The 23,837-nt window shown below is 38.4% G+C and overlaps 3 protein-coding genes across 7 annotated transcripts in view; 2 read left to right on the top strand and 1 right to left on the bottom strand.

The window, feature by feature from the left end:
• LOC139981664 (uncharacterized) overlaps positions 1–23,837 on the top strand; it is a 179,814-nt gene that overhangs the window by 30,763 nt on the left and 125,214 nt on the right. The window lies entirely within an intron of this gene.
• Positions 1–23,837, bottom strand: part of LOC139981667 (uncharacterized) — a 70,662-nt gene that overhangs the window by 14,947 nt on the left and 31,878 nt on the right. For 3 of the 4 annotated variants that reach the window (XM_071994243.1, XM_071994244.1, XM_071994246.1), the window contains exon 1: positions 2,122–2,354. The exons of the other annotated variant lie outside the window; for it this stretch is intronic. In XM_071994243.1, coding sequence (XP_071850344.1) covers positions 2,122–2,182 — 61 coding nt within the window. In that variant the 5' untranslated portion in view covers positions 2,183–2,354. Of the gene's footprint in view, positions 1–2,121; positions 2,355–23,837 lie in introns of those variants that run through there. 4 annotated transcript variants of the gene reach the window in all.
• LOC139981325 (uncharacterized) lies at positions 2,683–16,826 on the top strand. 2 transcript variants are annotated; one of them, XR_011797826.1, is made up of 6 exons: positions 2,683–3,042; positions 4,642–4,870; positions 5,542–5,705; positions 13,300–13,437; positions 14,321–14,420; positions 15,065–16,824. XR_011797826.1 is itself a non-coding variant. In XM_071993654.1 (6 exons), exons 1-4 carry the CDS (start codon positions 2,970–2,972, stop codon positions 13,351–13,353), a joined length of 435 nt encoding a protein of 144 aa, XP_071849755.1. In that variant the 5' UTR covers positions 2,683–2,969; the 3' UTR covers positions 13,354–13,437; positions 14,321–14,420; positions 15,065–16,826. The 2 variants fall into 2 exon arrangements, 1 of the variants encoding a protein (XP_071849755.1); XM_071993654.1 differs by having other exon boundaries at positions 4,642–4,785; positions 15,065–16,826.

The raw sequence follows: 23,837 nt of genomic DNA, 5'->3' as shown, positions 1-23,837 counted from the left end.
AATATTTTTTACCTCACATTAACTTTGACTCTCTTCCACAATGATAGGATTTTGGAGGTTTAACCTCTGCAGGCATTCCATTGCCTTTCACCTGCTACAAACTGCTATTATAACGCTAATTAAGAAGCATGCATGACCTTTCTTGGTGTTTAGGTTCTAGTGATAATGGTTTTTGAGATTTTCACTTTATGATTCATGTTTACCCAAATAGGACGTTTAACAATAGGATTAATACTCATTATGGGTAATCCACTTGGCACAAATGAGATCTGCTGTATTTACCTGACTTGAGATATCGTGTTTACATGCTAGATTGTCACATTCACCCACACTCGCACACATTTCAACACGCACGCCAACTTTAGGCTTGACTGCATAGTTTACTTCAGTCTGCCTTCGGCAAAAATAATAACCAAGAAGTTTTCAAAGTTGTATCTTCTGCCCCAAGTGAAATAATTTTTTGTATGAAAGGAAAAATCTAGATTACATGTGAAACCGTTCACAGACCTTAAAGGTAGTCTGTGTAGGCCCAAAATTATAGCATGCCGTAATTGCTGAAAGTTTTGAAATAGTACTTTGCTGGAGGTTTTTACTCTTCAGATAGTTCTCAGACATTCTACATGAACACAAGATGAACTTCTTCCAGGGTGGCAATTGAAAAATTGTAAGAAATTTGACCAAAGGTGACCATATTTTGAATATCTGGCATATTTGGGGTCAAAACAGCTCAATACTATATTTTGAACGAAATTAATCACACGTCAAGGAGTAGTTTTTTAATTACAGTTTTTGCTCAGTTTGTCATAGCTTCTCAATAAAAAGTTAATCTGGCAGGGTAAAACTTTTGCAGTGTCCAGTAATTTCATGTAATGTTCTTCCTTCAGTTTATATCATATTTAACGTGGTTTTGCACGTGGTTTTCATAGATTTAAACAAACTTATTTGAATTGTTGCTTTTGAATATACCTTTCTGAACTTTTGTAGACACGCAGAATAATTGACAAACTTGTTCATTCTGCTACTTTTGTATACATAGGATTTTCAATAAAAGAAGAAAATGTTAACAAATGTTGTCGTTCACTTATGCTTTTCTGTATAAACTATTTATATTTTGTTGGAAAATTCTCAACTCAGCACTTTCAAAGTGACTAAAGAGCTCCATCTTGGGTGCAATCCTTCATTGGGCTCTTGCTAGAAAATAGCTCTATTAGTGCTTTATTGAACACTTTATTTTTTTATGAGTGATAAAGATGTGATATAGTTGTGCTACATATTTGTAGACAGCAATAAATAAAGTTGTCGTAGGCCTAGCAAATTCAGCCGTTTTGAGAGTAGTGAATGGGACTTAATCAAGCTAATTAGTAAACAGTAAGCTTTTCGTCCGAAATGATTCATATTCTTAGATTATCATCCAAATGAATCACTTGTATGAATTTGAGAGGGATCTATAACCGTGTCACATGTCCTACATAAACAGCCTTTTATTGTTGTATGTATATGTGAACGGATATATTGCGACCTTTGATCAATTGTCTTCTAGTTTCGCTTTTATGCAGATCGTTTTATATACTCACCCTTAGCATACATTATGAGTGTTTGCCATATGGTTTGTAGTCATTTTACCAAATGTAGCATATGTTATTCACAGTATAAATTGTGATAGCTCAAGCCTCAAACTATCTAACGATACCAAAGATTCAGTTGTTCACTTCCTACCACAAAAGTGATCAATATATATAAGTAGAGCAAGTACGTACTATAGTATGCATATATGGTAACCTATACAGCATGTTGTTACGGGAGTTTCACGCCTGTGCGGCGATCACAAGACAAATGACGCAACCGCTTTTCTTCTACGCGGAAGTTGCACTGGCCCGATTCACGTTTGTAAGTGTTCGATTATCCCAGCTTATACTGTATATATTTATATATAATTTAATTTAATTATTAGTATTAAATCATTATCAAGCGTAAATCTTGAAAAATCACAATTCAATGGAAAGTAAAACGTTGAGCCATATAATGTATGGACGCTAAATTAACTTGTATATTTGATGTTACTTCAGAAGAAGTTTTTTTGACATTAGAGACAGTTAACTATTATTAAGTGAGTTGATTTACCTGAATTGACTTGCAACGAAAATATACAAGCAGCGCAAATGATTCCACCGATGATATGCATTATAGCTCTAATGTAACGAAATTCAAAATGGAGCTCACAGTTCGTTTGAACGTAGTGCTATGAATGCAGTAGTATAACCAACTGACGAAAGAACTTCCGTCGTTACATACGTATGGATAACTCTGATACTACAGTTGGATGTCTGACCCCGCGACCTCGAAGATAGATCAACGAACGTGCATATCATTAATTTTGAATTTCTCCGCATTTGTACGTGAAGTAGGTTCTACGATTCACTCACAGAATTTTCAGACAATGGAGGTTTACAACTAACCAAAACCTTACAGGATGTATTAAAAAGTAATACATGAAGTTGTTATGTGTAATGGCTGTCTATGACGGCCAGTCACAAAACGATTACGATTACGATGACGATTTTTCCTTCCTGACAAGACCACTGGTGGTAATTATGAAGGTAACACAAACTTTCCTGAGTATGTGTCAAACTTGGATGCCTTAGGAAAGGGGTTACACCAAATGTCGACTTTACTTAAGTACACTGCAAAAACTCCGGTGTTAACATTTTGGATTTAGCTTGTCGGTGTTGAATTCAGTGTTGATTTGACACCAAAGAGAATGCAATCTGACCTTCAACCTCGTTCAGGTAGAAGTTTCAGCCAATCCCTTTCCAAGTTACTCTCCTTAATGCGTAAATACATGATGTCATAGAAATCGGGACTCCTAATTGGTCCATAGTAGTGGCAGTAATTATCATATCGATATTGTCGGCGAAGCTGTTACAGCCAAAGTTGCGCAAAGCAGACGAGGTGCAAACGAAGGGGGCAATATGTTCGTTTATTTTCGAAATGAAGAAAGGAAAGTTGTGGTGTTCAAGGAATTCAGAGATTTGATTGAAACAGGTATGCATTCTTTTGGAGATAAGCTGTGTATAGCCTATAGGTTTTAACTTTCTCGTGAAATGATAGGCAATCCACGGAGGCAAGGGAAGGTTGCCTTTCATAACTTCATCATAGGCAGATGCCTAACGGAAGCCTATTGCGTAACTTAGGCCTAGGCTAATTGTTGCCGAAGGCCCTATAGCCTCTACAGGCCCAAAGCCTAGGCCTATAGATCATTTGTAACGTTATAAATCATTGCGTAAGCCTATAGAACTGGCAGTTTAATTACTACTTTCCCTTGAACAGGGCTGTGTATCACTATTATATGTATCACTTTTAAATTAAGAGTACTTCTTTCCCATTTACTAATTCAATGTGAAGTGGAGAGTGATAGTTATACCATTAGCCTACTCCATACTCCATAGTCTCGAATATAATGCATGTATGATGTAGCCTAGTCCAGTTCAAAGGGTCGTCGACGACTTGACCTAGCCTATATGTATAGTTTACGCCCCAGCTAGTTTAACTTAATAAGGACGTACCCCTACTGTAAGTTGAGGCCTACAGTTCTATTGGCCACCAACAAAACTAGGCTAAGACTAGAGTAAGGCCCTTAAATAGCCTCACAGTCATCATCACACTGATTATAATGCAAGCAATATAATTTTGAGGTGGGTTCTCAATCGTTTCGTGCTGCATTAAGCTGCTGTCGAAAGACATAATAAATAAGTTGCATTGAATCTCTTGCTGTTGAGCATGTCTAATCATCTCTGTGTTCATGAATAGACTTTTTATTATAAGTAGTTAGTAGGCTTAAATGAAATTGTTACACTGGAAAGCCATAGGGCATCAAATTTCATGCCTAGTAGCTTGCATCCCTCAATAATCCACAAGAACATTTGATGCAGATTTAGCCAACACAAAGACCAAATATGTGATAGGCCTTATATGATTTCCAATATAATTGATGACAGACTGCATATCTTAGATTAAAAGAAACTATGTAAAGCTTGTTTCTTATGTTGGTTTTGGCCAACTTTTGACTGCGAAAGGAAGCATATGTCTAGCGTACATGCTTAGAAAGGCAAAAAAGTAGATAATTTTGAAGCACTTCATTACATATTTACATTGTCAATCTTGATTTTCAAAGTAAAACTTGTACTGCAGGTCTAAGTGATTTCACTGTAGGCTTTTTCTGCAAGGCATGTGTAGGGTGAATGTATTGCAGTCTATATGGTAGTTTTATTACCATTAAATGTTGGCTAATTGCCTCGTTAGGGCAAATTCATAAAAAATCAGCAGTTTTTACAATTTGAATTACAAATTCAGACAAATGAAGCCCCAACTTTTGGTCACTATGTTTCTGTTTGTATACTATCTTGCAAACATGCAATTTGCTGAGAAAAATGACTTTGAGCATGAGTTAGACATGACGCTCTCTGTGCAGGCCAACTTAAGGGAGTAAATTTAATGATACAAGGTCAAGGGCTGTTAAATTTAATGCGTACAGACCTATTTCAGGGCTTAGTCCTAACAAAATAGACTTAAGTATATATGCATGACTAAATCAAAAGTATGATACTTGCTGGTTTATTCTATTTTCTTTCATATATGATACAGCAAAGAAGAAATTCAAAATTGCTGAAGATGTGATACTTGTGGATAGAGAGGATGGAGCAGAGTTTGATAAAGATTCTCTTGTACCTCTCCTTGAAATGGAGCCAAACACAGCCATCATGGTGTTAAAGAGAGGTGAAAAGTGGGGTTAGTGGCAAATAAGGAGCTACAGACAACGCAAAATACTCTGCTTACATGAATAACCAGATGTGTTTCCAATGGGAAAATGAAGGTTAGTGTGGTGGGATCTCTGACAACATTTCCTTAATTAGGAATAAGCCTATACCTTTTGTCACAGAAAAGATCCCAGAGGTTCCTCAAAAATGACATTTGTTGTTGTTTTTGCCTCGTTTGGTGGATAACACCTCAGACTGGCTCCTTGATCCCCAGCATTTCAAATTGGGAATTTTGTTTACTTTCCATACCACATTGAGAGTAGTATGTAAGCATAGTTTATACAGTGGCAGTCACAATCATATGGTCAAGATAACAAGGGTTGAACGTTGAATTTTGACTGCAGTTTATCAGCGTTGTACTGTTTTCCCATAATTTTGGCAATTCCCAAACGCAAAACACAGAAGATTTGAAGAAATGTCTCATGTAGTGAGGGTATATGCAAGTACAGCAAAACAGATAAGACTTAATTGCAACTAAGGGGTAGCAGCTCTGCGGCAGTTTTAATGTCTGGTTCTTACGGCTAGTTCTGTGAAGTTTTGAAATCAATGTGTTACATTAATTGCCATTTTTTGTGTGGTTGTAGGATTGATTACTGGTTAACCGATTGAAAAATTTGACCGGTTATCAGTTCATGGATTGTTAGAAAATGCACATTCCTATTCATTACAAGAAATGTGTTCACCTATCTCTAGCTATGTGCTTAACAGCAGATTTTCTTTTATTTAGTATCTCCAGCAGCTGCAAGGGTTAAAATAGACAGCAATTCAGATACTGATGTAATTTCTGAGGAAGATGATACTCAAGATTATGCTAATCTTCCCTCCACCAGTTCTGCACCTCCCATGAAAAGATTTAGGGAAACAGAAGCAACAACAGATGAGGCAGCTGAGGTAATCACATTTAAACATTTCTTTTAATGTTGAGGGCTTTATACCATTCAATGGAAACCTGCAACATGGCAAAACATTTGCTCCAATTAGAAAGTTTTGGTATCCTCCTTAGCATGTAACAATCTTTGTGAAAATGTATTGTATTTATTAATATAGTCCAGTCAAACTATGCTGAATATGGCCGAACCTAGAACAAATTGCTTCAGAAGGTTTTTTTTGTTTTAAATAGTTCCCCAGAGTCCCCTCTACATCATATCAAAAGTTATCTCAAAGTTATCCCCCCTAAGGGCCCTAATTTGCATAAATTCAAGATGGCCGCCATGTCAGGACTCAATGTACAGAAACTTTTTTCTGGGTGGTTTTAGGGCCCATAAATGTATTGCCAACAGATAGGAATGTGATATCAATCTATCAAATAAGGCTAATTCCGTCATGATATGACGTCACTATGACGTAGTATTACGTCATGTCATGACGTAATCCTTGATTTTTACTGAAAATTCCTTGTGCGGTAGGTATTATCCAAGTTCCCGTAACGGACCTGGTAATGGAGATCATTTCTAACAAACCAGCAGGCAAACTTTCGGGAAATTCAGTCACACAAATTCTTCTTCGGTATTACGCTAGTAATAGACACATCCACAGAGGACTAACCTTGTATGCATAGGGGTAGGAGGCGGGGGGCTGCATCCCCCCAACCATTTTTTTTGGGTGAAAATTCGGGCAATATGCTGAGAATTTTTCGGGCACCTACCAGTGGCGTAGGAAGGTACTTTTGAGTGGGGGGGGGGGGGCTGAAGACTGATGGCCGGCCTGGGGGAGGTGGCCTCAGATGCAATTTGGTGCAATATAGCACACTTCAACACTCACTCCATTTTGTAAACTTAATTTTGTATTTTCACCTGGCCTTAGATGCAATTTGGTGCTCCAAATGAGATTTTTTTTCTCATTTGGAAATGAAAAAGGGGTTTTCTGACTTGCGAAGCGGGGGGGGGGGGGGCGGAATGATAGTTCCGCCCCTCCACATTTTTCACTGGCCCTTGGCACCTACTGAAAGAAGAAAAATTTGCAGTTGTGTTTTTCAATTTTTTGTGTGAAAATTCGGGCAATATGCTGAGAATTTTTCGGGCACCTACTGAAAGAAGAGTAATTTGCAATGTGTTTTTCAATACTTTAACTGATATTAACTGATATTGTTATTATCGTTATTATTGTAACGACTTCCCCAATAATTAAAACCAATGTGGAAGGGTAATAACACGGAAAATATAACCAAAATTTTTCGCGCGCCCCGCGCGCGTTTTACGTCGTAATGTGCATATCATATAGTATTCATCAGTTAGTGACATGTGATATAATTACCGATGAATACCTATATTATATGCACATTAACATGTTGATCGCGCGCGGAGCGCGCAAAAAGCTTGGTTATATTTTTCGGGCAAGTCGTTACTGCCCCCCTAAATCAAATTAGGCTCCTACGCCTTTTTTAGCACGTTTCATCAACAGTGCCGCAGAACATTCGAAGTTTGTTTATGTTTAGACTTCAGAGATATGCTCAGATTTAATGGTATGTTGTTTTGTTCTTTTTCTCGCTTCCTACGGGTTTGTTTGCTAAGGGGAGTTGAGTATAGTCATGTTCGGGAGCATGTAGTTTGCACTTGTTCAAGCTTAGGCTTATTTGTTAGGAAAGTTTTGCATATGTTGGTATTGGTTGGTCATTGGTGCATATTTTGAGTGATTTACGCAAATTTAGTCTTAAGCCATATATTTATTATGTCGACAAAGTAGAGTAAGTGATTATTATAGGTTGTAAGTATTTGTAATTGTTTTACTCAGGTAGTGGCAGGCCTGGTCGAGTGATCAGCAACAGGGAATTCCCCATTGTCATTTGAAGTACGGATGCCTGTACGTGCCATCACGTTATGTAGGTTTAGTCAGTAGGCAGATTTTGCTGTTTTCGTTGTAGTGAGGGGTTTTGAACTCAAAGTTGTGACATGTTGTAGACATATTGTGCCTTGTGAGAGTTGTTACATATATCTTTACTTGTTTACCCCTTTTTAAGTGCATTTTCTTTTTTTTCTTATATTTTATTTTGCTAGGGCGCTGTTAAGCGCATCACCCTATATATTATATAATGCCGTGTTTGGAAAAAACATGAATACATGTATTTTACTAAAACATTACATTTTATTTCAGATGGACCACGAACAGCAGGAGCTGGCCAGCGGTGCTTCGGATGAGATCTGTATCCTCTGCCGTGAAAGCCTTAGGAATGGACAGCCAACAGTCAAGATCCAACAGGCTCGCGCTGTGAGGACTTTCAATGAAGCCAGTGAAGCCCGTGGAACTCCCTCTCTCCAAGTTTCGGAAGGGAAAGAACTTCACACGTTATGCAGGCAGATTCACATCGATAGACGCAAAATAGCCACCGCTAAAAGAAAGGCATCAGGGGATAATATGCCTGCACAGCCACCCCGCCTTCGCGCTCGAACGCCAGAATTTTCATTTCAAGACCACTGCTTCCTTTGTGGTACAAAGATTCTTACAACAGAAAGAAAGAAACGAGACTATTTTCTAGTAAGGACATACGACTTTCAGAAATCTATCATTCAGGCATGTGATGAGCGGGGTGATGATGATAGCTGGGCTGAAGATGTAAGGTATAGAATAAGTAACGCAATAGACTTACCGGCTGCGGACGCTCTCTATCATCATGTCTGCAGTGTTAATTTTCGCTCTAAAAACCTATCTATTCCTCTGCGGTACCAACAAAGTGATGGAAGGGAACGCAGTGTATCAAAACCAGGCCGGAGGTCCGATGTGTCACGGAAAGAAGCCTTCTTCAAAGTGGTTGATGACCTTACACAAGATGATGATGAGCAAACTACCGTTACAGACCTTGTGAGAAAAATGTCCCAGATTACCCCAGATGCATATAGCCCAAAATATATGCGTCAGAAACTTGAGCAGCACTTAGGTGAATCTGTTGTAATAACCAATATAAACGGGCGCCCAGATGTGGTCACATTCCGAACAAAAGCTGCCAAAATACTGCAGACATTTCATGATACCCCGTCGACAGATGAAAATCAACTAAAACAGCAAATTGTAAATACTGCAGCAGACCTCGTTCGCAATGAAATCAAGTGCATTCAAACTTCAAAGGAGACTTATCCCGATAGTAACAAGTTAAGCTCACTTGAAGATAACCTGGATTATGTCCCAGGTTTGTTGCGCACATTTCTGGACCGTGTTCTAACAGGAAAGACTAAGGATCTCAAAGTTGCTACCCTTGGACAATGCATTGTTCAAATGTCCAGACCAAGGATTGTTCTGGCTCCTATTCCCTTAGGTCTTGGTGTTCAAATGCACCACCAGTACGGATCGCGGTTCTTAATTGATAGTTTGAATAATCATGGGCTATGCGTGTCCTATTCAGAGGTACTGAACTTTGAATCAAGTGCGGCTTGTTTCAAGGGCACAGGTATTCCGGTAGCTGGACACTTTGGTCAGTACATAGCCGACAATGTCGACCATAATCTGAGGACTTTAGATGGACGCGGTACAGTCCATGCAATGGGCATCATAATGACAATGACCCCAGGTATGCCAAAAAAAAAAGTTGCTATTCCGCGACTAACCAACCTCTTAACTGCAGGTGGACTGGAGGATAACAAAATTGCAATTCGCTACTATAGATACCTTAAAGGGAAGAGCCTTCCATTGGTATTCAGGAAATTGCCCCTGGTTGAAATAGCCAATGAACAGCATGGAAAACTGGACACTTTGTGGAAAGTATCATGGTCCCTTCGACCACGTTTTCCAGGCTGGAGTGGAATGATGCAGGCATTGCGCAAGGGTGACCATCCAGGAAAGTCTAGTGTTCACTTTCTTCCTATGTTGGATCTTGACCCAAATGATATGACATGCATTTGTTCTACACTCCACTTCGTTGCGACTGAAAGCAATCGCCAAGGCACAGTTCCAGTGATAACATTCGACCAGCCTCTCTGGTGGAAATCTAGAACAATCATTCTGAATGAAGACGTAGCCAGCATTCTCAAGCCAATCATACTGATACTTGGGGGTTTTCACACCGCAATGAGTTACCTTGGCAGTATCGGTCACATAATGGAAGGATCGGGCCTGAAGGAAACGCTGGAGCTAGTTTATGCTGGCAATGCTGTGGAGCACATGTTAGTTGGAAAGGCATATGCAAGGGCTGTTAGAGGACACTTCCTGGTAGACGCTGCTTTAAATGCGATCCTCTTAACACGATGCTATGATGTACCAGGTTTTTCAGAAGAGGAAGACGTCCCAGATACCTCAGATGACCTTCGGGAGGCCCTGAAATGCTGTGATGCTTTCCTGGCAGAGGAGATGACTGACGAAGTGGTTTGCCAGCAGGATGTGTTTGACCGGATAAAGGAGAAAATGGGAGCAGAGAAAGAACGTTTGTCTGAGTTCCCAACAGGAAACCTTTGGATCCAGTACATGGGAATGGTGGATTTGCTGAAGACGTTTCTGAGATCTCAAAGAACGGGTGACTTTCAGTTGTACCTGAGGTGTCTCCAGGACATGCATCCCTATCTTGCCGCATCTGGACACAACCACTACGTGAAATCAGTGCAGATCCATCTTCAGGATATGCTGGAATTGAAAGAAACAAACCCTTATGTCTACAACAGGTTCAGTTCTGGTCTTTTTGTCATCCGGCGCAGTGACCGATTCTGGGCTGGGTTGCCTAGTGACCTAGTCATCGAACAGGCTCTTATGCGGACAATCAAAACCACAGGGGGTTTAACAAGAGGCCGGGGTATGGAAGAGAAGAAGCGGACACGCTGGCTTCTTGCAATGCCCGCCTGTGCTGACATCAATGAATCGATGCAGGAACTTACAGGTGCAACATACAGTACTAGTGATCAGCATAAGGACCTTTTTGTTGCACGGAAGGAACGCGATCATAAAGACACTTACGAGATCTTCCAGTACCTCAATGACTACAACCCATTCGTGTCAGAAGAAGGAGCATTGCACAGCGTAGCCACTGGCGTGACTGCAAGTGCCTCGTGTAACCCACATGAAGCAAGGAAAGTCGGAGAAGCTATCTTGGACAAAATGATGGGACAAAACGCATTTGACTTTGTCTTCATAAGGAAGGAACAAATAGAAAGAATGGGACTGAAACAGCTGGTTGTGGATGGCGAAAAACTGAAAATTGACCCTCAGCTTCTCTTTCAGAGGCTGCTAATTCTAGCTAACAACAGTGACTATAGCTTGGACGATCTATTGAAATATGAACTTTCTGCGCAACCGACAGCATTGTTTGATAAACACGGTCTTCTCCGCCAAGCAAACAAGCCACAACTGGCTGATGCGCTACCGTCCACTTCATCAAATGAAGTCCAGCAGACGCGTGATAGTAAACCAGTGTACAATGTCCTCGATGGAGGTTCTCTTTTACATAGATTTCCCTGGAAAAGGGGTGAAACGTTTGACTCCATAGCTTCTACGTACGTCAAGTATGTGAACACGTTTGCAAATCCAATTGTCGTTTTCGATGGATATGAAACAGACAGCTCCACAAAATATTTGACTCATCTCAGGCGATCAAAGGGTGCAGTTGGTCCACAGGTGTTCTTCAATGGCAGCATGGCGCTAAAGTCGAAGAAGGAACACTTTTTGGCAAACATCGAAAATAAGCAGAAATTCATCAATTTCCTGTCTGAAAAACTCCTAACCCAGGGTATCAAAACATTGCACTCCAAAGGTGACGCTGATCTTTTGATTGCATTGACTGGGGTGAAGTGCGCAAAAATTGGTGCTACACATGTTATCGGAGAAGACACCGACCTTCTGGACTTTGTCACCATGCTGAAGAGGACATGGATGAGTTGACATTTCGATCGGACAAAGCAGTGAAACCAGATAAAAACACTAAAATTAGAGAGTGGCAGATCAATGCTTTGCAGACTTCTCTGGGTGAAAAGCTGTGCTTCCTGTTACCCATCATCCATGCCATTGGAGGTTGTGACACAACTTCGAGATTGTACGGGATTGGTAAGGGACTACCTCTCAAAAAGGCGATGTCAAACACTTCGTTTGCAAAGCAGCTGGAGCAAGTGTTGGATTGTTCCACTCGTGAGGAGATGAAAACCTCGGGGGAGAAGGTCCTAGTAGAATTATACGGAGGCAAGAACACAGAGTCCTTAGATTCACTGAGGATAAGGAAGTTCAAGGAAAAAGTAGTGAGGTGTGCTTCCAGCGTAGAGATACAAAATCTTCCACCCACACTGGATGCCGGAATGTACCACATATATCGAGCCTTTTACCAAGCTAAATGTTGGATGTCAAAGGATGAGGACTGTGTATTGAGGGCAGTAGATTGGGGATGGCAGGATCTACAGGGCAAACTTATGCCTAGAACAATGGACTGTCAGCCTGCCCCTGACAATATTCTCAAGTTGATAAGGTGCCAGTGTAAAGGGGACTGCTCCACAAACAGATGCAGCTGCAGAAAGCATGGCCTGAAATGTACAAATGCCTGTGGTGAATGTCGTGGTGATGCCTGTTCCAATAGCACAGCTATTGAAGTGACTGAGGAGGACACGGACATGTAACTCACGGGGGCTGAGCCAAGTAGTGCAGCTGGTTTATGGACTAAGTATTTGGTCCCAAAGAGTGTTCTAGGGCTAAAGAAACAGCAATCAAAACCAAATTATACAGGGAATTACAATAACAAGGTACAAAATGTCTATTTTCAGTAAAAATCAGGGACTACGTCATGACATGACGTAATACTACGTCATAGTGACGTCATATCATGACGGAATTAGTCTTATTTGATAGATTGATATCACATTTCTATCTGTTGGCAATACATTTATGGGCCCTAAAACCACCCAGAAAATAGTTTGCTGTACATACAATTCTGACATGGCGGCCATCTTGAATTTATGCAAGTTAGGGCATTTTGGGTGGGTAACTTTGAGATAACTTTTGATATGATGTTCAGTGGGGTACAATGAACCAGTCAAAGCAATAAAACCTTCTGAAGCAATTTGTTCTAGGTATTTTATAATTTGACTGGACTAATAATGCTTGAATCCACTTTGCTCCCAAAGACTTTGGATATAGCATAAAACAACTCAAGAAGCTGCATACATTGGTGTTGGATTTGGGGTTTGACATCTGGACTGAACAGAAATATTACTTTTGAGATTTTCATATTTGCTATTAATTTGCAAGATTCTGAACAGTCAATAACCTAACAAATTGATGTAGCCTTAAGCATTATGGGTTGAGGTGGGTGTCACCAATGGAAAATATGAATGGATTTGGTGGGAAAATAAGTGGGACTGACGTTTTGATGCTGGGAAGATCTCCTGTAGAAGTCATCTCTGGATTTGGAATGGTCTTTGGGTATCCAATTTAGGATTTCAAAGGACATTAGAAAACAATAATACTAATATTAAAATAAAAAGAATGAAGGTCTTTCACTAATTTATGTTACAAAAGCTCTAATTATGAATCTCTAAAGTTCATTACAACTTTCAAGAATCCTTGTATTTTTTTCTACACTTTATTAAAGCTCATAAGTGCAGTTCTTCAAAAAAAGTGCAAGTGGAGCCACTGTTTTAGCTGAATACAGAGCCCAAAAGTGTCTGAACGAAAAGTCCAGGAGATTGTTGGTAAACATTGTAGTTGCTAACATGATGGAAGTACATGGGTAAGTTTTATTTTTGTAGTTGTAAACATAGAAAATCTTGATTGCTGCAATGAAATGTTTAAAACTTTAACATGTCTATGAACATGGATTAATTGACACATGTAAGTATGTAAGTGCTCCATTGATGAAACATTTAGCTGGTCAACCCATGAAGATAGTTGGGAAATTGGAGAGTGGCAGTAACAATTTCTGACTGCCACACTTGTGCCAATTTTTAACCAGGCTAATTGGTATGTTCCTGTTACAGAATGAGTTGTCTGTTGCTTTGTCAGATCTGATCCTGAGCTGGGGATCCATTGTAAACTTAGCCTTAAAGATCTCCTGCATTGGCCCCAAATTAGCACAATAATAGAAAAAAATGTGTTTGCTTTCAAGGACAGTGATGTGACATGATCAGTATTAACCATTGAACACCAGGTATTGCTTTTCATTTTAAATATTCTCCACAGACAATACCATATGCTGAAAGACACATGTTATTGAAATTGTGTACACAAACTTAGTTGGGCTAACCCAGGCAGTTCAATTTCATTATGTTAGAAACTTTCCTAGTTCATAGCATGTTATATTTGGGAGCTCTGACCAATACAGCAGATAGCTGAGCGCCTTTAAAGACCCCTTTCTCCTCTATGCAAGTGAATTTCAAGGCCCAGGTTATTAAATTCATCATTGGTCCATTGTTGTTTTTAAGAATACACAACATTTGAACTGACCAGTATTGCAGGTTTATGGCAGATTTGTGGTGAGAGAAAAGGGCCTTTAAGTAATCACTCATTTAGTAAGGCAAACATCTAATACACTAATATCACACTTTATTATGATATAATATACTATTACACCATATTATAATACACTTAATTTCCCCCTACATCTACCATCACAGACGGACGCCACCTACGGTCACAAAAAAAAAAAAAAAAATTGCAGTCGGTATTGTCAACCTGTTTGAAAACCTTCAAGACCCATACACACCAACAGGTCATGTAAGTAATTAATTTAAATAAACTGCAGGAGGACCCAAGACCCCCACCAAGGGTTTTTGGATTAAACACTCGCTGTCATAGGGACATTATTGTAAATTTTGGAACTATACTTCAAAACAGTTGTTCTGCAGTATCATAGTTTAACATTAAATGCAGGGAAAAGGCATACATGCATAGGAGGGGAAATGGTTTGTCTAATGCAGGGCCAGTCAAATTTTACATTATAGGTATCATGATCTTTCCAGGACAAGAGGAGAACTTTTTTTTCTCACTTAAAATGTTGGGACATGCATGATTTGGAACTGGACATTGCCATGGAAAACATTTCATCTCCCCCCCCCCCCCCCCTTTGCAATTCTTCCTTTAGATGCCCATGACTTCAGTAGAAACAGGAAGTTGTGGTTAAAGGTCTCTTGTATAAGCGCTGTAGTTTTGCTAGTTCAAACTAAAATTACTGCCACATACTCATAATTTCTGAGAGTGTTTTTGATGGTAAAGATGTCTTGGAAGCTACTTATGAAAACTCCTAGCGATTTTTAACCTACAGCTTAACTTGGGAAATGCTTTTAAGAAATCTCCAACTGGAGAGTGGTACATAAAATGAACCACAGCTAGTACTAAGTACATTTCATTATTATTTTCAGGAAGCTTTTTATGATGAAAGAACCAAAGGAGGATTCCTTGCAGCAAGGATAAAAAAACGTCAATAGAGGAGAACATCATTCTGAACAATCAAACATAACTCCAAAGGACCCTGCCTGCAAGCAAGATGGAGACCCCATGCTTAAAAGGCCATTACCTGCTGTGTCTGATAACCTGCAATCTGAAGATAACACTACAGCAGATGTAAACTGGATGAAACATACCCCTGCTGTATCTACAGATTCTAATTTGGTCTTTGAGAGGATGAAAAATACTCTATTAGTGAGGAGAAACATGGTCAATGCTATGAATTCAGCAGGGCATATAATAGAGGAATTTCCACAATTCAAGATTACTCGAGGCCTTGTGAGTATGACACAAAGTATTCTGACTGGTGTCATGTATGCTATTAGACTGTGGATTGCATGCATTTACAAGTGTGCGGGGGAGATATGTCTGTCATGGGCATGGACGTCGCTAGAGGGGGTGTGGGGGGTTGCGACTGTCGCACTTTAAACTTTCCAACTGTCGCACTCTCATTTTCACATATTCTTATAATTTGCGAGTGACCTAACATTTTCGGTCAAAATTGACCTTCAACCAGTCATTTTCACCACGTTTTCTTTGTCAAATTGAGACATTGTATCTCGCGATCCTTATACTCCACCATAAAAAACTTTGTTAGAGTTTTTTTTGTAGCACACTGTTTTACAAACCATTGTTTCATGGATTTGCTGTGAAAGAGGCAGTACCTCAGCAGACTTATGTCAGGAAAACCAGTGAACTTGTTGACTTCAAACCACTGTCATTACTGAGGATTCAATCCAGATGTGATCATACACTTATGTCTGTCCAAGGCACATAATTTTTCAATGAGTTAATTTTGCACATTTTTTGGCTGAACTAACCCAGTCAGTGTTCGTTTCTAACAATTGTTTTTATCTGTGAACAGTTATTAAATTGTTTCGCCAGCTAGAATATTAGAGAACATGCTACAAATTACCTTTTAATCAGTGTTATGTGATTGCCAATGGTTCAGTTATGTTCAAACATATAATTATCAAAGTAACACTGTGTTATAGTTCAAGTGTAAAGATATGAATACACAGTGTACATTGTATACATACATCCGGGTATTAAAGTGTGATACCATTGGTTTCCATGCATGTGTTTATCAGTTTAAGACAAAGGTATAATATTAACTTTAAGCATTTATAATATGCAAGCATTATGATCTGATTTATCTTCATTAAAAAATAAGTTTCTAATCAGTTTATGGGCTTGCTCATGTTAGACAAGCTTTTGTTCATTCTTGTTTATGCACTTAATAAGGTGTTTTCTGTACAACTGATGCTTCTAAGATGAATATAAAAAACGTGTAACACATTTAAAATGGCATCTATGGCTTTTATCTGTTGTTTATTGCTTATGCGTATTGTCCAGCCCAGACTTGGGCGATACCTTGGAAAGGTGTTTTACAAAATACAGAATTAACACGACCTGGATTGGATAAAAACTTGCAATTCAACATCAGTGGGAAGATCTAAATAACACCATTTTTGGTGTTAAAATCAATTCAGTTAGTGTTAATTTTACACCAACCAGAGTAACAATATCAACACCAAAGATAATGAATTTAACACCCTTTGTGGTGTAAAGAAAAGGAATCTCAACTTGGTGTTAATTTAACACCCGCTGGTGTTGGCAAATATGCACTCCAAAAAGAATACAAATTTAACACCATGGGTGTTAAATTTAACACCCGAGTTTTTGCAGTGTAACAGGGCCTATAGAGCAAAACTTCTTACTAGTTGCTTTATTGTAAGGAATTTACACAAAACCAAATGATTTATACTTACCCACATACCGTAGTTCCACAGTAGGCCTTACCCAGTGAGATTCTGCAAGCTGGGTACTCATCTGTTTATAATATCCATCAAGGACCATAAGTTAGCAGTTTTCCAGTCAATTTTAATCTTTTTTATTGATGTATCACACTACATAACCACTTGTTAATAATGGCGTAAAATACTGGGGCTTGTGTAGTGGTGTGGTGTTTAGGGAAAGGGTGTGGTGTTTAGGGGCTTTGGGAGGGCCTTTGGTGGGTTTACGGTTGTTTAGAAGGGGATGTGGTGCTTAGGGCATTTGGGGATGGGTGGTGTGTGTACCAGCTTTGGGAAGGGTTATTTGGGTATTTTGGAGGATTAAGTTGGTTTTGTCGCTTTGGGATGGGAACTATGACAGGACTTGTTTGATACATTACGTACTATGGATACTCTGACCAATTTTGTTTTGAAGGGCCTGTTTTCTTCTTCTTTTGCAAATGCATAGAGACAAACATTAGCCAACAGTGGAAAGAGATTGCCTGGTCTTTTATTAAACTTGTACTGTAACAATAAAGCACTTTAAGTGACAGACACAAATAACTTTAAAAAACATATTGGTGTAACACTCCCAATGAAAGAACATGTTTTAAATGTACTGTGAAAATATGGGAATGAAATATATTTTACATGCATGGACAAAAAGAAGACGTGCATTAAAGGGTAGTATAATTTACATCAGTCACTTCAAAGTGACATACTTTGATAAAACAATTTGAAGACTTCTTGAAATGAAACAAACACTTCATAATGTGAAGGCTTCATACAATAAAATTGTCTGAAAAAATATATTTTGCAAACAATGTCAAGTGCATTATGACTGGAAGAGGTATTGCAAGGAGGCATAGTTAAAGCCACGACAGAGCAAAAACAGTTCAGGTTCCAGGATGGATATTTTTTAACGAAGTTTTGCACCTTAAAGTCTCAATACGTGTTTGCTGATGAATTTCGGAAGACAAACTTCCGAAGCAGATTCAATATTTCTTATTCTGAATGCACTCTGACCAGGTTGGTTTAATGTAGAAAAGCTTTTGCAAGTGAAAGAAAGAAAGTTATTTTCTGTTGCCCTTTTGGCGCAACAATTTACCGTAAAATCACTGCGACCGCCCATATCAGCATGTTCATTACACAAATGTAACCTATTTATACTCATATTCTCCTCTCTTTTGACCCAATTTCACGGAGGAAACGTCTGAAAACACCCGTTTAGTGCTTGCAATTGAGAGAAAATATACACAATTTCGCAACCTTTATCGGTAAAACCGAAAGAAAATACTATTCAATAGCGGAATGGAACTAACACAGACTAGCCACAAAAGTAAAAGAAAGCCTAGGCCTAACGGTCGTAAACAAAACAGAGAGATTTGATTGGCGCATGGTATGTTGGGCGGGGCTTGCACATTATGATTGAAGCTTGTAGAATCTACGGACTCGTTCAAAAATCTGGCGAATTTTATTCAGCTCAAAGCCTTTAGCGACAGATAACTCAATCAAAATAATGATTATTAATATGAAAAATTGTATAGAACGGTCTTTTTCAATGCGCATTTAGGGCAGTAACATGGAAATTTCGCATTGAAAATTTGTGCAAATACAAATTGATACTTTAAATACAAATGAATTATGAAATGTAACTTTGCAATGGTGAGATACAACTGTGACATAAAGCTTAGGATATCAATTAAAAGAAAAATATAGAAAAGTACATGGTAATAGTAGAAAGTAAATAAACGGCTCCAAACTTGACATATAACTTGAAACGAGTTATATAAATAAACTCTAATATGAAGACTTTAGATAATATACATGAGGATGTGAAAAAGTCTGGAATGCCCTCTGTGTACCTTAAGAAGGAGGTACGTTAAGCATTTTTTTTGGGGGGGGGGGTTGACCTAATACTTTATACCAGTGAACTGCAAATAGAAAAATGTCAAATAGAACGTACACAAAAATGGAGATGAAAATACATAAGGATAAACTAGAAGTGTTCATATTTAGATGTAAGTGTCTTTTTAACTTATCAGAAAATAACTTTACGGATTTTGCGTTTTTTAATGAATCAAATATTTGATTCTAGAACTAAGTACCATCAGATACAATTGAGCGTTTGTAAAGCTCAGAATTAATGGGAAGAGAAAATAAATTTTGGAAGGACCTAGTATTGTGGGAATGTATATTATGAGTGAAAGAAAAGATATTTTTGAAAATATCTGGTAACTGTTGCTTAACAAATTTTAAAATGAATTTAGCGCAATGGTGTATTGAGAAAACCTATTCTGGTAAGAAGAAATGATGTATGTGCTCTAAAACTTGGATTGGGTGATAATACGAACAGCATTTTTCTGGAGTATGAATAATTTATTTAGATGAGGAGGGTGAGCAGTTCCCCACACTAGATTGCAATAGCTTAAAATGAGAATGAATGAAAGTATTGTATAAATTCTTAAGGATATTACCATGTACAAACTCTTTTTTTTAGTTTTGCTGATATTCATTCAGTGATAAGTTATTTGCCTTAAACCAATTAGCAATTTTTTGTAATTCGGAGTTAATGACTGATATTATAAAAACTGTTGTGCTTATTTAAAACACTGGTATCATCAGTTAAAATTGTTAAGTGTAAAAGATGTAAACTATGGGTTATATAATTTACATATAGCCAAAAGAACGAGGATGACCCTTGGGGCATACCACAATTTATATTACGATACGATGAATAATAACTATTATCAATGGATACGAGTTGTTGTATGTTGGATAAGTAATTAACAAACCAATTGTGAGTCACTCTTCTAATACCGAGATGAAGTAGTGTAGTAACAAGAATTTGATGATTGACAGTATCGAAGGTTTCCATAAGTCTAGAAATATGCCTAATGAGTACTCCCTTTTGATAAAACCATTGATGATAAATTGTGTGACATCTAAAGCTGCCATAGCAGTAGAGCGACCTTTACGAAAACCAAACTGTCTGTTGCTGAGTTTCTTATTTTTATCAAGAAATTTAATGGTACTATTGTAAATAATACGTTCCAGAATTGTTTTTAAATATGAAAGTACTGAGACGGGGCTATAGTAAGAAACCCATAAACTCTCACCACCTTTAAATATAGGAGTGACTTTAGCGTCTTTGGAACGAAGCGGTACAACACCAGTTGCAATTGATCAAGTAAAAATAATGAAAGGAGCTGATAAAACTAACAACAATATACTACTATACGAAATATTTGATGTAACTTACTATGAATAGTGAGTCAATTTACACAGAACGGTAGACTCATGTGGATGTGAATTTGATCAAATGAGAGACATATAAAAAGATAAAAGCAATATCATTTATTGTCAAACGAAACTATTGATTTAACAAGGGAAATAATCGTTTAAAAGGATTCGACGATTATTTTACAGCTGAATAATTTGCCTATGTGTTGGATCTATATGACATTCTGACCAAGAAAAATAAACATAAAAAGATAGCAGTCGTTCCAGTCAAGGCAATTATGTGACAATTATTTGGCAGCCCTTGCTGAGTAGGCTTTCCATAAACTGTTTAGGTACGGTGGTTTAGATTCAAAATGGTGTTATCTTGTTCCTTCGGTTTAACTACATTTATGTGTACGATTTGTGTGCGTGTGCTATAAAATGAAAGCTATTTGGCGGAGAAGTTGCCGGAAGGGAGGAGAGGAGACACATGCCTCCATGCTCACAGTGTCTACGTCGCTGTATATGTTAATAATATCAAACCGTTAGAAACACATATTAGTACATGCGAGACAATATATTATGCCCTCTCATATTTCTATGTTGACCCAAACTGAGATTTGTGTTTTGAAATACGACAATCTAGGTCCCATGATACGACACACGTAAATTTGGCTTAAATTGTCAAGCACTGAATCAAACTTAAAATCAAGCTTAAAATAGCTATTTAGGAAAACCGTCTGAGAAGCAGATCACAATGTTATATAAAAACAAGAATCTTATCTAGGTTAGTCATATCAAAACTGCTTTGCCAACTTTTTGACTGTTCCCATTAGGGTCTTAAATTTCTTAGGGTATGTGGTAAGTTCCCCCATCTGTTTACGCCACTGGTTATTCAACGTTCATTCATACTTAGTAAAGATTCCTAAATCCTATTGGTCCATTCAGGTCAGCTGACCGTGGTTAATCCTGTGAGTAACGCACGGTAAAATTACGGGGCATCACTTTAATAAATGTTTGGTTATATGTAACCAAAAATGTTTTGTTTTATGATTTTTCTCCCACACAAATGGTAGTGTATGAATGAACGGGGTTAATCAACGGTCTAGCGTGCGTTACTCACATGATTAATGCACTCCGGGTGTTAATGCTATCGCCGGATGCACTCGGGCTCCGCCCTCGTGCATCGCTTGCATTATCCCCAGATCGTGCATTAATCCATTTTATTGTGTTAGGTATATGTACACGGATATAAAGCGACCTGTGATCAATTGTCTTCTAGTTTCACTTTTATTCAGGTATAGAATTTTATGCAGGTATAGAACAAATGTTATAACGTAACATATTCAGTTGTTCACTTCCTGCTGCAAAAGTGCTCAATACATACAAGTAGAGCAAGTATATATGCAAGGCTACATATTATACTAATATGTTATTGTATAGGGTATTGTTAAGGTTAGGGGTACGTGGATTTGAACAATGGAAAATACAATGGGGTCCTCGGTCTGAATGTAATACAAACATATGTGTGTGTATGTCTGTGTGTGTTACGCCTCACTTGTAAACACGATATCTCAAGTAGGGTAGCTTGGACTAATCTAATATTTGATGTATATGAGTACCACATTGAGTAAATGTGCCCTATTGATTTTGGTGCCTGTCAAGGTAACCAAATGTCAGTTAGAGGCTAAAAACCAAACTATTAAAACAAACAATAACTCACATTGACAGGGTCCGACATAGTTGATATTTTGGGAGTAGTAGTCAATGGGGTAAGGGATCGTTTCCAAACATAACGGTCATGTGATCAAAGGTCAACAAAGGTCAATCAGGGGTCAAAACTAGTATTTTTGCAATAACCTGAGAACAAAATGTCCGTCAAGGTTGGGAGTTATACTATTGTAATCCAGTAGTGGACCCTCATCTGGGTGACCTTTGACCTCAGGTTGACCTCCGGTGACCTTTATTAGTTTTTTTGGTTATTTGAATTTTCGTGGCCATTATCGGATCTCAAATACCTTCCGATCAAAATGGTCCATGGTTGACCCCTGGGCGACCTTCGTGTGCGAAGTTATCAGAGGTCATATTTTTTTTTTTTTTAATAACGACAGTTAGGTCGTACAGACTTGTCATGATGCTTTTTGGAATCCGCGTGTCAAACTACATCTGACCTTGAGGTCAAAAGGTCAATGGGTCAAATCTTTAAAAAATATGCTCATTTAAAGAGATACGGGTAAAAACAAAAAAAAGTTTGTCAATATTTTGATATATGATAGAGCTCTTTGTGCTATACAGAAGAAACCAACCCCTGCTTCAATCGGACACCAAGTTCTCAAGTTATGAGGGGCCAAAGGTTGGTTTTGATACCTTTCTAGCAATAACATTATGTGTGTACATTGTAGGCGAAATTTTTTTTAGGACAGAGTGCACATCATCAATAGAAACAGTTTTTGATAAGATCATTAGGTCATCCAAGGTCATTCAAGGTTGATTATGTGCAAAAAACTGCCAACTTATGCTAATGTTTGCAACAACTTCTAGTCACGAAATCTGACATGGCTGGTATATTAGGACAAGCTGTGAATGAAGTAGGGGAACATTTCCAAAATAACCGTGATGTGATCCAAGGTCACCAAAGGTCATTTATGGGTCAAAATGGGTTTTTTCTCAATAACTTGTGAAACTACCACTGACAGGGTCCGACATGATTGATATTTAGGGGACTAGTTGTGAATGGGGTAAGGGATCGTTTCCAAACATAACGGTAATATGATCCAAGGTCAACAAAGGTCAGGCACATATCCACGACTTTCTCTCTGGTATGGAGTGTAGTATGGAGATTGATTCATATCCCTCTGGTCGCAGTCTGTGTTCAGGAAGGGGTTGGTCTGATGTCTTACTTCCTTATGAAATGGATTCCTTGATGGCTGTGAGCTCACAGGTGACGTTCATTCGTCCATTAGCAGCCAGTGTTCACTTGAATGTGCCTCTGACATAGTTGGTGAACGTAGAGTGTTTTCTTGGTTCCTTCGGGAATAATCCGTAAAGTCCGAATATTCTTCCTACATATATTAAAATTGTTCTCTATCAGCGGTTCAAGCTCTAGTATTGCCAGACTGCATTGCATTGCAGATCTGTCAGAAAGTTCCACTAGTTTTTCCACTTTGTTCCTCATCATGGGGAACCAAAGTCTTTTCCGTAAGAATCATCCTTTGTTAGAGAGTCAGAGTCTTTTTGTAAAAATCATCAGAGTCTTTTCTGTAAGAATCATCATAGTACCTTGTTGGAGAGCCAGTCTTTTCCACGTGTTGGATAGAAATAATAGTAGAAAAGATAAGGACAACATGTAATGCCTTTAAATCCAACATAATATTTAGAATAGAATAGATATAACTACACGCTACACAAATTTTCGGACACCCTGGTCCTTCGTCAGGTGTAAAAAGCTCTCTCCTTCAGGGATGTGTTTACATCCAGGTCCATACAATTGTGACACTCCCTTTGTGATATATCTTATCACTTGTGTTCTCTGTCCTGATATACAATACATTGGCCAAGCCTCCACTCCCTTTCGTTTAAGACTTAATCATCACAAATGCACAATCAGACTCAACAAAACCAGTTTTCCAGTGGCTGAACACTTTAATCTTCCACAACACAATATCGACTGTCTTAAGTTTGCCATAATCCT

Source organism: Apostichopus japonicus, chromosome 15 (genome assembly GCF_037975245.1).
Source record: "Apostichopus japonicus isolate 1M-3 chromosome 15, ASM3797524v1, whole genome shotgun sequence".
NCBI lineage: Eukaryota > Metazoa > Echinodermata > Holothuroidea > Aspidochirotida > Stichopodidae > Apostichopus > Apostichopus japonicus.
Note: the sequence above shows the minus strand (reverse complement) of the source record. Positions and strands in the feature narration are given on the sequence as shown.